Source organism: Pavona decussata, unplaced genomic scaffold (genome assembly GCF_977016875.1).
Source record: "Pavona decussata unplaced genomic scaffold, jaPavDecu1.1 SCAFFOLD_78, whole genome shotgun sequence".
NCBI classification, from domain to species: domain Eukaryota; kingdom Metazoa; phylum Cnidaria; class Anthozoa; order Scleractinia; family Agariciidae; genus Pavona; species Pavona decussata.
In genome coordinates, this window is record NW_028145496.1 from 2,428,949 (window position 1) to 2,441,807 (window position 12,859).

The 12,859-nt window shown below is 39.3% G+C and overlaps 1 protein-coding gene across 2 annotated transcripts in view; it reads left to right on the forward strand.

Annotated features, from left to right (window-relative positions):
* LOC146476325 (uncharacterized) overlaps positions 1-12,859 on the forward strand; it is a 50,582-nt gene that overhangs the window by 11,094 nt on the left and 26,629 nt on the right. For both annotated transcript variants that reach the window (XM_085114875.1, XM_085114874.1), the window contains exons 10-23: positions 395-541; positions 1,199-1,309; positions 2,012-2,209; positions 3,160-3,270; positions 3,848-3,929; positions 4,543-4,671; positions 5,741-5,902; positions 6,258-6,325; positions 6,832-7,038; positions 7,850-10,240; positions 10,975-11,049; positions 11,147-11,293; positions 11,364-11,489; positions 12,525-12,668. In XM_085114875.1, coding sequence (XP_084971001.1) covers positions 395-541; positions 1,199-1,309; positions 2,012-2,209; positions 3,160-3,270; positions 3,848-3,929; positions 4,543-4,671; positions 5,741-5,902; positions 6,258-6,325; positions 6,832-7,038; positions 7,850-10,240; positions 10,975-11,049; positions 11,147-11,293; positions 11,364-11,489; positions 12,525-12,668 — 4,098 coding nt within the window. The remainder of the gene's footprint in view (positions 1-394; positions 542-1,198; positions 1,310-2,011; positions 2,210-3,159; positions 3,271-3,847; positions 3,930-4,542; positions 4,672-5,740; positions 5,903-6,257; positions 6,326-6,831; positions 7,039-7,849; positions 10,241-10,974; positions 11,050-11,146; positions 11,294-11,363; positions 11,490-12,524; positions 12,669-12,859) is intronic.

Sequence of the window (12,859 nt, forward strand, 5' to 3'; positions counted from 1 at the left end):
ATAAACTAGCCACGCCACGAAAAACGCTGAGTAGAGTAAATTTCCGAGCACGTGCAAAGGAGCACGCCTAAACTGCAAGAGAATACCGCTGGCCACGCAACTGCCTGCAGACCTGAACCAGGCCCGAAACAATAATGTAACAACAAATGCCCACACGCTAATGTGCTACCCGTGCTCAAACTACGCCAATAAACGCTAACGCCTCGCTACGCCACGCCACCACGGAGCAAACTTGCTCCAAGTCGTTAACTAAGTTAAATTACATTTAACCCTATTTGGTAAAAAAAAAGCTTTAGAAGAAAAATGATGTTGGATATTAAGACGTAATTTATTATGGTTAACTGCAGAAATGATTGGTGATGATTAACTTTGTTGCCCTTTGATTGTTGTGCAGCAATATAATGGACGAAGTATTCCTGATGAAACTTCAGCACTGGAGTCTTACTACCTCATGGCACACAACCCTCCTAGAGATAGCGACACTCTGGTTAATACACCCCGCCTCTCATGGGTTGCAGATAGCACCTTTCATATGTCACAGGTTTGTTTGAGCCCTTTTGGTACATTGTGCAGAGTGTAAGAGGCTGTATCACTAACTTATTTTGGGTAGGAACTTTGATACTATTCAGCCTGGTGGGGGAGGTATGCTAAAGCTATGATCCTAGGCTAGGGTCCCAGGTCATTTCAGACTTACTTCCACTATTTTGTCATTATGGGAAATAATTTCTTGAAACTTTCACTCGTATACATGATTGGAGAAAGGCAACATAGAGGTAATTGTACAGTATTGCCATGCTAAGAATTGGATGTGACTGTGGAGGCCGGTACCCTAATTCACAACTTACACGTAGACAGATTTAAGATGGGGTGGGGGGGCAAGAGCTGGTTTTTCCATCCCTCATTCATTTGAGGTTTTTTTTTTTTTTTTTTTGATAAATAACAACTACCATTCAGTTTATAATTATTTTCATAGGTTTTTATCAATAAAAGCAGAACTTTTTGACATTTTTTCTTTAAAGTAAGCAGGTCAATTTTCAGTGCATGAAATAGCAACTCAAAATTTTATTTTTTTGTGTATGCATTTTTAGTTTTAAGTGAGCTATTTTCTTCCAGTATTTCATAAGGGTAAAAAGAATCTTGGTGTTAATGCTGTACATACTGTTTTTCGTAAGGTGAATGATGTTATTTTGTTCACCAGCTGCAAAGAGGTAGACCAAGTAATGCTCTTACTGAAGCTGAGTCACTGAACTTTGACCCTCCTACTGCGACTGCCTCAGCTGGCCATGTTGCTTTATACGACAGCGATGTGGTATGTCTTAAACAAAGTTTTACTCTCCCAGTAGAGTTGCATTCCCCACCCCCACACCCTCCCCTCCCAGCCCACCCCTCACCAGAGGTGCAGCTTGGTTTGGATTTGAAAAAAGTTTGCAATAAACAAGAACAGCTACCATTAACTGGGAGAGAAATCCAGTAATCTCTATCCTGAGGTGGTGGTTTTGCAACAAGTTCTGGATGCCCCTGATTGTTTCAGATGAGCATCAAAGAGCTCAGCCATAAATTTGCAGTTGCCATTAGGCCTTCTCCTTCATATGGTTTCCGTCATGATTCAGCCTTTTTAATATCTAAAAACTTCATTCTAAACTTGCGACCTGGCCACGACATTGTAATATGAAGCAAGAAGCTAGAGGGGTAACACATTTTGTCTAAGAAGAAGATATGCAGCACAGTCTGTAAATTGTGGACTGAACCACAGTATGTATTCTCTTTTTGTAAATAACTACCTTAGTGATCCTCGCTGAGTCAACAGAGGCAGAATCTCGATTATTTGAACCCTCGATTTTCTGAAGCTCCTGATTCTTCAAAGCAAAAGTTGTTTCCCTTGGATTTGCTTCGTTCAGATTTTTACCTCCGATTTATTGGAACTCCCGATTTTTCAAATCAAATTCAGTTTCCCTAGGTGGTTCGAAACATTGCTATGCGACTGTAAACTGATGTGTTCTTTCTTTTGTAGACACTGGTACCAAGTGACACTCCTTTTGAAGCCCAAAATACCCAACACTCAAGACAGAGATCAGGAAGTTGGCATGCTGAAAGATTAGGATCATCTGGAGCTTTATCAGATCACAGTGCTGACTTTTCAAGCAAGCTTAGCAACAGTGCACAGTTTATGATTGGGAGTTCAGCCATTGATGATTCACAGCTCTGGAAGGTAGTGTGTTTGATTGTTGCTGAGACATACAATTTTGTTTTTAAGCGTGCTTGCTCTTTTTTTATTCCACAATAATATAATAAATTTATTGCTCTTCCTTATGATCATCATATCAACTTGTACTGTTGTATGTTGTCATCGTCATTAGCACTGCCCACCCTAATCTTGTTTACTGTTACAATAACTCTACACTCACAGTTATCGCCATCATTTTTATCATAATTGCTATGATACTTGTCATTCCTGTTTTCGTTATTCAATGTCACAGATATCATCATTGTCACTGTTTCCCCACCCACCATCTGTCATCATCGTCATCCTCAATATTACTGTTTTATAGTCCTCTTTATTTATTTATTTATTTATTTTTTTATTTAATTCAATGTTTATCCAGGGGCATCCAATTTAGCAGAGCTAGTTTAAATGGAGCCCTGACACAGCACAAGACAAAACATTGAAACATAAAAAAACTAGACAAATAATTAGGTCATAAATGCAGCATGTACCACAGCATGTATCTTAAAACATACCAGCAATGGGCAATTTTGCTGCATACACACGAGAATTTGCCACTTAGTTCACACTAATTTTCCTTGAGAACCCTTTGGACTCAGGGCTTTTTGTTTACTTCTCCTGTTATGGTATAAAGTGATGGTATATATATGTATACAATTGTTTTGTTACGTTGTCTACTAGTTACTACAAAACAGTTTGAAAGGGCTGCCCTAGAACTGCTTTAACAGAAGGAGCATATAGTACATGTACATGTAGAGTTCAGTACATTGCCATTACAATCCTCAACTCTTAACAGCTTGCTTGGCTTATCCACGCTCGTAACAAGTCTTTTTCAACTGATGTTTTCTTGCTTAAACTTCAACTCCAAGCATTATCTATTTGCATAGTTCTATCTGCTCCAGGTATGCATAACACATTTTATTTAATACATGTAGTCAACACCAAGAGATAACGAAGAGGAAGCCTTGAGGGCCACTCCAGGGGTTCTGTTCCAAGGACATCAGCGGCCATCCACAGTTACTGGTCAAGTAGCTGACCATAAACAGGTACGTGCATGACACTTGATTTGGCGTACAGTGGCTAACAAAAGTCAAATCGGAAGTCAAAGATGAGTGACTACTGAGCAGTATGGTACTAATGCCAGTTGCCCCCTTTTTAGGGCTTATGTTACCAAGCTTTTTATCAAAAGGGTGTTCCAGTATCCTACATGAATTGGCAGTTTCCTGTATGACATTTGTACTAATGACAGGAAAAAACGTAAAGCTAATGTAACGTCTCATTAAGTGAAGTGGTCCACATGGCCATAAGCTATGTCAGTGTCAGTAGCACGAAGCAACAAATGGTTGTAATACTTCCCCATGGATGACATGGTGCACTGTAGTCCATAGCAGGGCTACTCCCAGCAAGAAACAGTTTTAAATTGTGCACACCTGGATGAAGTGAGGCAATGTTGAATAAAGGTTCCTGTCCAAGGAAAAAATACATAGCTGGTCCAACCATTTCAGCTGGTGAATTGACAGGCAGACAGCTAATTTAGACAAATCAAATCTTCTGTAAAAACACAAGGTGTAATTTATCCCATTTTGAATGTGTAATTCTCGATTCAAACGTCTGTCATTCCAGAGTAATTCTGGTACATTGGAAAGGTCAGGTGATGGAGATCAATCTACAATGTTAGCTTCAAATGGGCCATCTTGGAAAGAAGGTACATGTCATAATGCTGTTCTGTTTTCACACAGTTACTGTCACTGAATTTGACTGAATTTGTTTACAAATTCCTTGATTTTCTTAACCCTTTAACCCCCGATAGTGCCATATGGCACAAAATGCAATTACATGCTCAATATTCAGTCAATTTGTGTGAAATTTGCACAACTAAAAGATCTTGGAAAGATCTGCACATGGAAGACATAATATCATGCCCCCTCCTATACAAGACTTGATTTACCACCCCTGCAACTTTTGGAACTTTTTATCTTTGTACTTTTTAGGCCAAGTTAATATCTGACAACAACCAATGCACTGAGAGCTGCAAATTATGCTATAGTTTAGGGACATACCCAATCCGTACAAGGAACAGGACAATTTTAAACGTTTTTATTTTTTTATTTGAGCACTTGTCAATTCAATCTGTGACCTCCTCCATTTCTTTTGGTGTGATTTATAGCATACCCCAGAAAACACCTTTCAAATGGTATATTTGTAGTTATGTGGCCTCCTGGTTTATAGTTACCGATTTAGAGAAATTTGGCATTTCCCTCGGGGCTTAAAGGGTTAAAATATGAGAGCAAGTCCTCAGATGTTAGGGAATTTTTCAGGTGGTCGAAATATTACAGAGATGACACAAGATAGAACCTTAACTCCTGAAGGAGCTTGGGATGGACCCAGATCATCAGCATTTCCTTGGCCTATGAATGATGGTGGACATGATCCATTCAGCAATGAAGGTTTGTCTTTTACTGTGCTTTCATTGATACTTTGTCTTTAAGACCATTGATTTCACTTACAGTCAAGAACTAGGTTGAGACGACTAATGACCACAAAGGAGTCATTCTTCCTAAGTGCGACATTGATTTGTGGTAAATTAAATTCCATTTGTGAACATGTTTACTGATCCAACAGTTAAGGGGGGGCTACACCCAAACGCCATTTTTCCGCCACTTGACATGGCTTTAATGGAAATATCTTGTTCATGTTTCAAGCAATCAAAAAACTCTATCATCATCCCGTGAATCTGTGTTGTGGGGTGATTTTTGGGTATATTTGGGAGGAGTAGTTTTTCTAGAAGGATTGGCAAAATTAAGAGAAATAAGAAATATTTGAGATTTAGAGAAGTTTCAAAATTAGAATTTGTAGTTAATAATTAAGAGACAGACACCAAGTTAGTCCACAAGCAATCTGGGCTGCTCTTGGGTGGGTAACAACTGTCTGTTGGTGTTCCAAAAATCATTTTCTTTCTTCTATCTCTTCTTAAAACCTCTTCCAATTTCATTTCAAATTTAGGTGTAATCCCCCCTTAAGCATCTTGTTATTTTACCTTGTAATAGGATATAATATGCTCTACTTTGGCATCTTATTTAGTTTTTCCTGTATGCATCATTTAACTAACACGGCCTTCCTCGGGGATAGTACCTTGGTAATAATGAATGGTGAAAGGAAAGTTCCTTGGAAATGTTTACGATAGGATTGATTTAAAAATAAATATCAAAAAGTGTCAAAAATGGTTTTGAAAGAAACACAGATGCTTCAGGTATATAACCCTTCTTCAGTGTGGAGAAAGCCATTTATTGTACATAGTACATTGCTAGTGTGTATAAACATTTGAAGTTGAGAAAAAATGGTAAATTTTATGGTACGTCTTAACATACTGCATTTTTGGAAGTGGTATAGCTTAAATGAAAAATATGAATATAACAGTAAGTTGTGATATTTCGGGACCAGCTCATGAGGCATTGGATTTCTTCCATTGATTGTAGATTAGCTAACAAATAAAATCTTTGTATGCCTGATTTTAAGGTGGAAGAGAAAGTACTGCTGCCTGGTCATTTCAAGTTGGATCTTTGGATCAACAGTCTTGGCCTTTTGGTGGTGTTGGTGTACCTGGTGAAGGTGCCTTTAATGGTGAACATCAAGCGCAAGTGTCTTGGATGCAGTCTGACTATAAATTTGAACCACAAGGTACTCAAACAAATTTATGTGTAGTAAAACCTGCCAGTCTTTGAAGAATTTTGTTAAAAATTTAAATTCAATTTACTTTTTTTGGGGGGGGGGGGATCATGCATTTAGGAAGGCCACTTGACATTTTCTGGCTGAAAGGGCGATAACTGTTACAAACAAGTCTTGTAAGGCCAGTTCTAGATTGTAAATGTATGGTCAAAGCTAAGCACTTTGTGATAAACAGGTTTTCATTGAGCATACAATACATGTAAATTGTGTGGCTGTTTATGATAGTTTTATGTTACATGAATTGTGTAAATTGTTGTATTTCTGTGCTGTGCTCTAATGTGCTTTTTGTGTTGTTTTCAATATTCAGGAAATCCTTTGGCCGTTATCGATGCAGATGAAGAGATTTTTAACAAGGAGCACCAACTAGAAATACCAGTAAGATTAAGTCAAGTTTTTTAAGTTTTTATGATTGCAAGTGTAATGGTTCCATTTAAGTAATACACTTTCATAGGTAAGCTGTATTCATTGTATCATGCCCAGTTCAAGTCTCTAACCTGTTAGCTTCATTTCTGCTTTGTAGTTACATGTAGAACTATAAACCAGGCGATTATTTTTCTCATAATTTAGTTAGATCAGTGATCACCAGGGACTACTTCCCCTACTTGTTTCAGCAGTGACGTGGCTACTTTATTTTTCCCTACCAATGTGTACTGACGAGGTGTAGGAGATATTTTCAATGGCTTTACTTTTTCGACCAATGACATATTATTTGAATGGGGACAAGTTGTTAAGACTGGCCAGCTTGACCTTACAAGTTATTATAAAACTCTTTATGTTGGCCAGGTGGGATCAAACCTGTCACATTCTGAAGTAGCAGCTAAGCTAACCAACTGGTGTTATTCTATGTATGAAACGTTTCCCTGTTATCAACATTGTTTTAGTCTCAGGCCCAAATAAATGATGTCACTAAGCTACATGACTGGACCATTCCAGACAGCCAGTTCATCACCAGGCCATCCCTGCTTCAAGTTGTGGGTATCAATGACCCCAATGACGTTGGTGAAGTGCGGATCTCATTTGGTGCATTTCTGGCAGCAGGGTCAGAGGAGCTAGGTTCTTTGTCTCGGACAAGTCCTGACAGACCAAGGGTAAGTCAACAAAATCTTGTGACTGGTCAGTTGAGCAGTGTCATTTAACCATTGGCAGAATGGCATAAACAAAAGGATCCACTGTGATTTTCATAGCTGACTTCTAACGCATGGTGATGAATAAGTACATGTAACAGTAAGGATGTTGATCTTTTTTCAGACACATTCATCCAGTTGAAACAGTGTTCCATTTCATGATTTTTTTTCTCCTTCAATGTGACTCATTTTACTTCTTATAACATTGTTTCAAATACCTGATAAAGCCAGCCGCTTGGGTGGATAATTATTTGTTTCGCAGGAACTTGGGAAGCTTGGAGACATCTACATCTATGGTAAACAATGTTTGGTTTTCTCAACAGAGTTGATTTGGTAATTTGGCCACCATAAGAATTCGCACTGACGTAGGGCTAACCCTCCACCGTCGGCACTCAAATCTCTATACTGTGGCCAAATTACGTTATCAACACTGTTGATAAAACCAAACTTTGTTTCCACTGTCCACCGACTCAGCACTAACCCCGTTATCTTATTGTAAACATTCCCTGATTGGCTCCCTATCTGTAAATTTTGTTTCAGACACTGAGGGTGCTGGGATCAGTGATTAGGTTGAATGTTTTAGAATAAAAGCTTATAGTTGTATCTGTGCCTATGTACTAATCACTTGCTCAAGTCACTTTCCTCTCCACTACAAACCAAAACTGAGAATTATAGTTCTGGAGGAGTGCACTAGTTGTGATTACCTGTGTCAGGGAAGTTAACTCTGCTATTCAGTTTGGTCATGTTTCTACTTTTTGTTTTTTATTTTCGTTAGCCTCACTTTGGAAATGACAAACCTATAGTGACACCTCCTCCCCAGGGTGCAGTAAGAGACATCAGTGAACTCACAACTTCAATGGACAACATTTCCCCTGATGGTATTTTAAATAGAACGTCTGCAGATGGAAGTATGAAGGAAGTAGCACAAAAGCCACCTACACAGCTAGATGACATTTCTCAAAGACTGCAGATGCAGGATCAACCAAAAAGAAAGGAAATTCCAGGAGAAGAAGCAAGGAATCTAACCAATACAAAATTGCAATTAGCTGGTTCTGCTTATGCAGACATGCTTCCATTTGAAATACAGAAGTTAAAACTGGATGAGCAGTTCAAAACTGATGCTCCAGTGAAGAGCAGAAGTAGAAGTGTAAGCCAGACTAGCTCACAAAGCAATAGCAGTACTGGTAGTGTTAAAAGTGTCATAAAGAAAACTGATGGACAAATTACACATTCTGGTAGGAGTATTGGAGGTAATAATCAATCTAAAACTAAAGAAAAGAAACATTCACACAGAAAAGAAAAGCAGGAGACTCAAAAGATTTCAAGTCACCCCCTTGATGTGTCTCTACAGTCACCAGTTAAGGCCCAAGAATTTGAAGAGTTTTATAAGCATCCAGGTAGGATAAGCTCTCTGAGGAGGTCTTCTTTTGGAGATTCCAGCTCTACATCATCATTAGAAAAGATGACTCAATTTATTGCACAGGCAATAAATGAAGATCCAGATAAAATAAGAAAGAAACTTGCAGCAGTTGAAAAGAAAAGGGCCAAAGTCAAGAATAAGAAGAAACAAGCTCCATCTTCTGAAGTGACATCAGCAGCTTCTGAATCTGGACCCTCTGGCTTTAGCCCTTTGGCATCCAGCAGTCCGCAGGCTACAACCTCACCAGAGAAGATGACATACAGTCAAGGGAGCCAAGGGAGTCATAACATTTCTGACTCTCCGTATGGAATCTCTAGTTATACAATGGAGAATAGTGTATTTCAAACAGAGGGTAGTGTGTCTATGGTACCTCTGAGTCTAAAAGAGCTTGATTCCAAAGACTTAACAATTAAACAGGATGAATCAGTGCCTTCTCCTAAAACTGGCCCTTTTGTACACATAATTCCTCAATTTGGTGACACCTATACGTTGCGAAGGGGTAACAAGGTAGCTGAACAACAGCAGCATGTTCCAGTGGTTGATCCAAGGAAACAGAGAACAAATGAAATTGAACAGAAACTAAATCGTTCAGTTCCGCAGATGACTGATTCATCTGCTTTGTATGATAGGGATTTTTCACATCCTCTACCAACGGGGCAACTTCATCCTTTAACTCAAGAAGTAAATACTTCACGGTATCATTCTTCTCCACTTAGGCAAAGACTTGAGACATCAGACAGTGCTGTTGGAAGCATGTCCACAGCACTTACACAAGATACTACAAATAGCAGGCATTCATGGCCAGAAACAACTCCTAGTCGCCAACATAAGCAAAAGGACTTCTTACAGCTAGATAATGACAGGCAAAACACTAGCCAGCCAAGCAATAGTACCACAGCTGATGGACTTAAAACTCAAACAGCTCCAATGAATAAATTGCAAGCAGCAGCTCACCTGGGTAGTACTAGTGAAGGACCACCCTCGGCTGTGTTGCTACATGGGCACCAGGCAGGCAATTTTATGACTCAAGATTTTTCACAAATGTTTCCTCCCTTAAGTATTGCTCCAGGTATTACGTCCTTTGGCAACCCCAACCTCGTACCACACTTGTATTCAAATAATATCAACGGCTCCATTGGAGTACCAGGTATGATAGGGCCTATTCTTGCTGGAAATGGTTTGAATGTTCAGACAGGTGGTGGTTTATCAAATACTACACCTACAGCATATGATCCAAGGATGGTTGCTCAGGGTTCAGCTGTGTATCCAGCTCAAGGCCTTGGTTCCATAAACACTTTTCATGGTCATGTTCCATTTGTACAAACTGTTTCAGCATCTGTAGGACCAAAACCATCAAGTTTAACACCAACCTATGTCCAATCGCTCAGTGTTGATATTCCTCATAGCCTTGCCAGCCAGCAAATCCCCCTGCATCGTCAATCCAACCCCTCAAACCTTCCAGTCTTACCAACTTCATTTACCCAGCCAAGAGTTCCAACTTCCATACCATACCAGCATACCCCACCTCAACAGATTCCTAATGGTCTTCTGCAAGTGAGACCAGATTTTTCTCAAGGAGCTGCAATGCCACCATCAACACAAGTAATAATTCCTGGGGAGATTAAGTTCCCTCAATTTTGCTGTGTGGGTGTATTGACAGAGACAGTTATTCCACTTCATAACAGCAGCAGTCGATGGATGCATTGTGAAATACGTTCCATTTTGTCCACTGCTAATGGTGTGCAGGTAAGAGTTGTGAAGTGAATGCAATAAAAGTTAGTGATGGGATGTTGGTAAAGGGTAAGAATTTTAAAGTTTGGGAATGGGACATTTTTGCTGTTGTGAATGCCATTACCTAACCAGTTTTTCAGCCAGAAAATTTTACTTGAGGTCCAAAGTGGCCCCTGAAGACCTTTTTAGGGGCCAATTGTTTAGGAAGGGGGCCAATAAATTGAAAGCTACAGAAGGAAAATTGCATCAGGGTACCACGTAAAATAAAGCAGTTTATTAGGATCTATGATAAAATTTCAACGGTTGAATTTCTGCATGGTAGAAGCCAATAACTCATTTCTGTGGTCAGTGCTCTCAGCGTGGCTTATTAGCGACAAAGTTCTGGAGTTCGTGCATCCAGTAGTAAAAGAGGACTGTTTCCCAGAGCTGATACACAGTTCACATAACATTCCCTTCTCACTGTCGTGTTTCAACCAACTAGTCGTTCAACCACAGAGTATTATTAATCTGATTGCAATGCGGGATTCCTGCAATGGCGCAGTCTGGCAGAAACACTGCTAACAAGGAATGCATCAAAATAGTCCACATGTCTAGTGCTTAAGGTTTTTGTCACTGGATCATGCATTGAGAAGATATGAAATCCAGTATTCTCAACCTGAAAAGTGATGTGGGAGTGCTTGACTTCTTCCAAGAGTGCTAAGACTGATATTAATTGAGACATTCATTTTGCTTTGTTCCCTGACCTTTAGGTTCTCAGTAGTGCAAGTGCATTTTCACATCAACCAAAAGCAATCATAGCTCCACACACCACAGAAAATGTCAAGGTAATGAAATGTTAATATCTCTCAGTTAAGGAATGTGACATTGTTAAGATATCATTACGTCATTGTTGAGACGGCTGGTTTGCTTTGTTGTTTTCAGATAAGTATTGAGCCCCATGATGCTGGTACATTCACTGCTCAACTACAAGTGTATTCTTTTCCAGTGGTGTGTGAAGTGCCACCAGCAGCACATAGTTTGGGGCCTGTTTTGGCATTGGAGGTTGTAGCTGAAGAGCCTAGAGTAGAGGTATGTTAGAAGGATTGACTTTACGTCTTCATTTCAATGATTGGGGTAATGAGTGATTTTTGTGAAACAGGTCCTCCTGGAAGATGATAATACCATTCACTTTGGTGAGGTTTTGCTGGGAGCAAAGCAGTGTCGACCTATCCATCTGATCAACAGAGGGAGAGCTCAAGTACCCATCAGAATCATAATATCTGCAGTAAGTTGGTTAACTACCTTTGGAATAATTTTGTCATTACATATGCAAGTGAAAATTATTATGCATTTTTGAGGTATAACTGGGACACCGTAAGGTTAAAAGGGATACTTCATACCAATTAAAAGTAGTATTTAAAATGAGGAATTAAAATGTAGCTGGTAGAAAGCATTACCACATTGGCAAGTAACATTTATGTCAAGTCCTTGGATTGTATGTGGTACACTGCCCAGCCCAAAAGGTATTAGTACATATAGAACTGACTTTATTAGGAGCGACTGAAATGTAGCTGGCACACCACAGAGTCCAAAAGGTATTATTGCATGCACAACCTTCATTTATTAGCAGACAGTGAAATGTAGCTTGTACACCACAGAGTCCAAAAGGCATTAATGTAAGCACGATGAAATGTTGCTGGCGCACCACACCACTGGATACACAACTATAATTTATTAGCAGGAAGTAAAAGGTACCTGGCACACTACATAGTCCATAAGGCATTTCTGTATACACAGCTAACATTACTATCAGGCATAGAAGTCTCTTAGTGGCACACTTCAGAATCCAAGCGTAACTATTACATGCACAACTAACATGTATCTGTCATGAAATGTATCTGGAATACTGTAGAGTCCAAAAAACATTGCCATAATTCACATGTATGACTAACATTTATTTTCAGTCATTGAAATGTAGTTGGCACATTGCAGAATACAAAAGGCGTTACTGAAATATTTATTTTATTGTGAGTCACTGAAATTTATCTGGAGTCTAAACGTTATTACTGCATGAACAACTTAACATTTATGACACATGAAAATATAACTGGTGCACTGCAGAGTCCAAACGGCTATTCTTCATACTCCCCGCGTCATCTTCATGTAGAATTAGAAAGGCTGGTTAGATTAAGCACAGTATCCTTCATCCCTGTTAAGTGGCATAACCGATGAGACTGTGAAAGTATGTGCAAAATGTTTGTTAGACTCTCTTCTGATTCAACATTTTTATTATTATTATTACTTTTTTGTATGTCACCAGAATAGTAGTGCACTCCTCTGTTTTGGTTTTGCGGATGCTGATTACTCACCAAAGACTGATGTTGTGAGAAGTCCTGCTCCTCCTGGCACTAAGGGAGCAGCATTGACGATCCACACCCTGACTCTCAAGGGACGAAAAGATCTAGTGAGTAGAACAGAAGAGCTTCTTACATGTGACTTATGCAGAACTGCAATCCTTATACAGTAGTTAGGTGCACTATAGATGTAACTGAGCTGTGTTTAAAAGAACCTCTTTTGGTAATTGACAATCCATAACTTCACTATTCAGGCATATAATGGTGTTGGTGTTCTACTAATGGCAGTAAATATGTTATA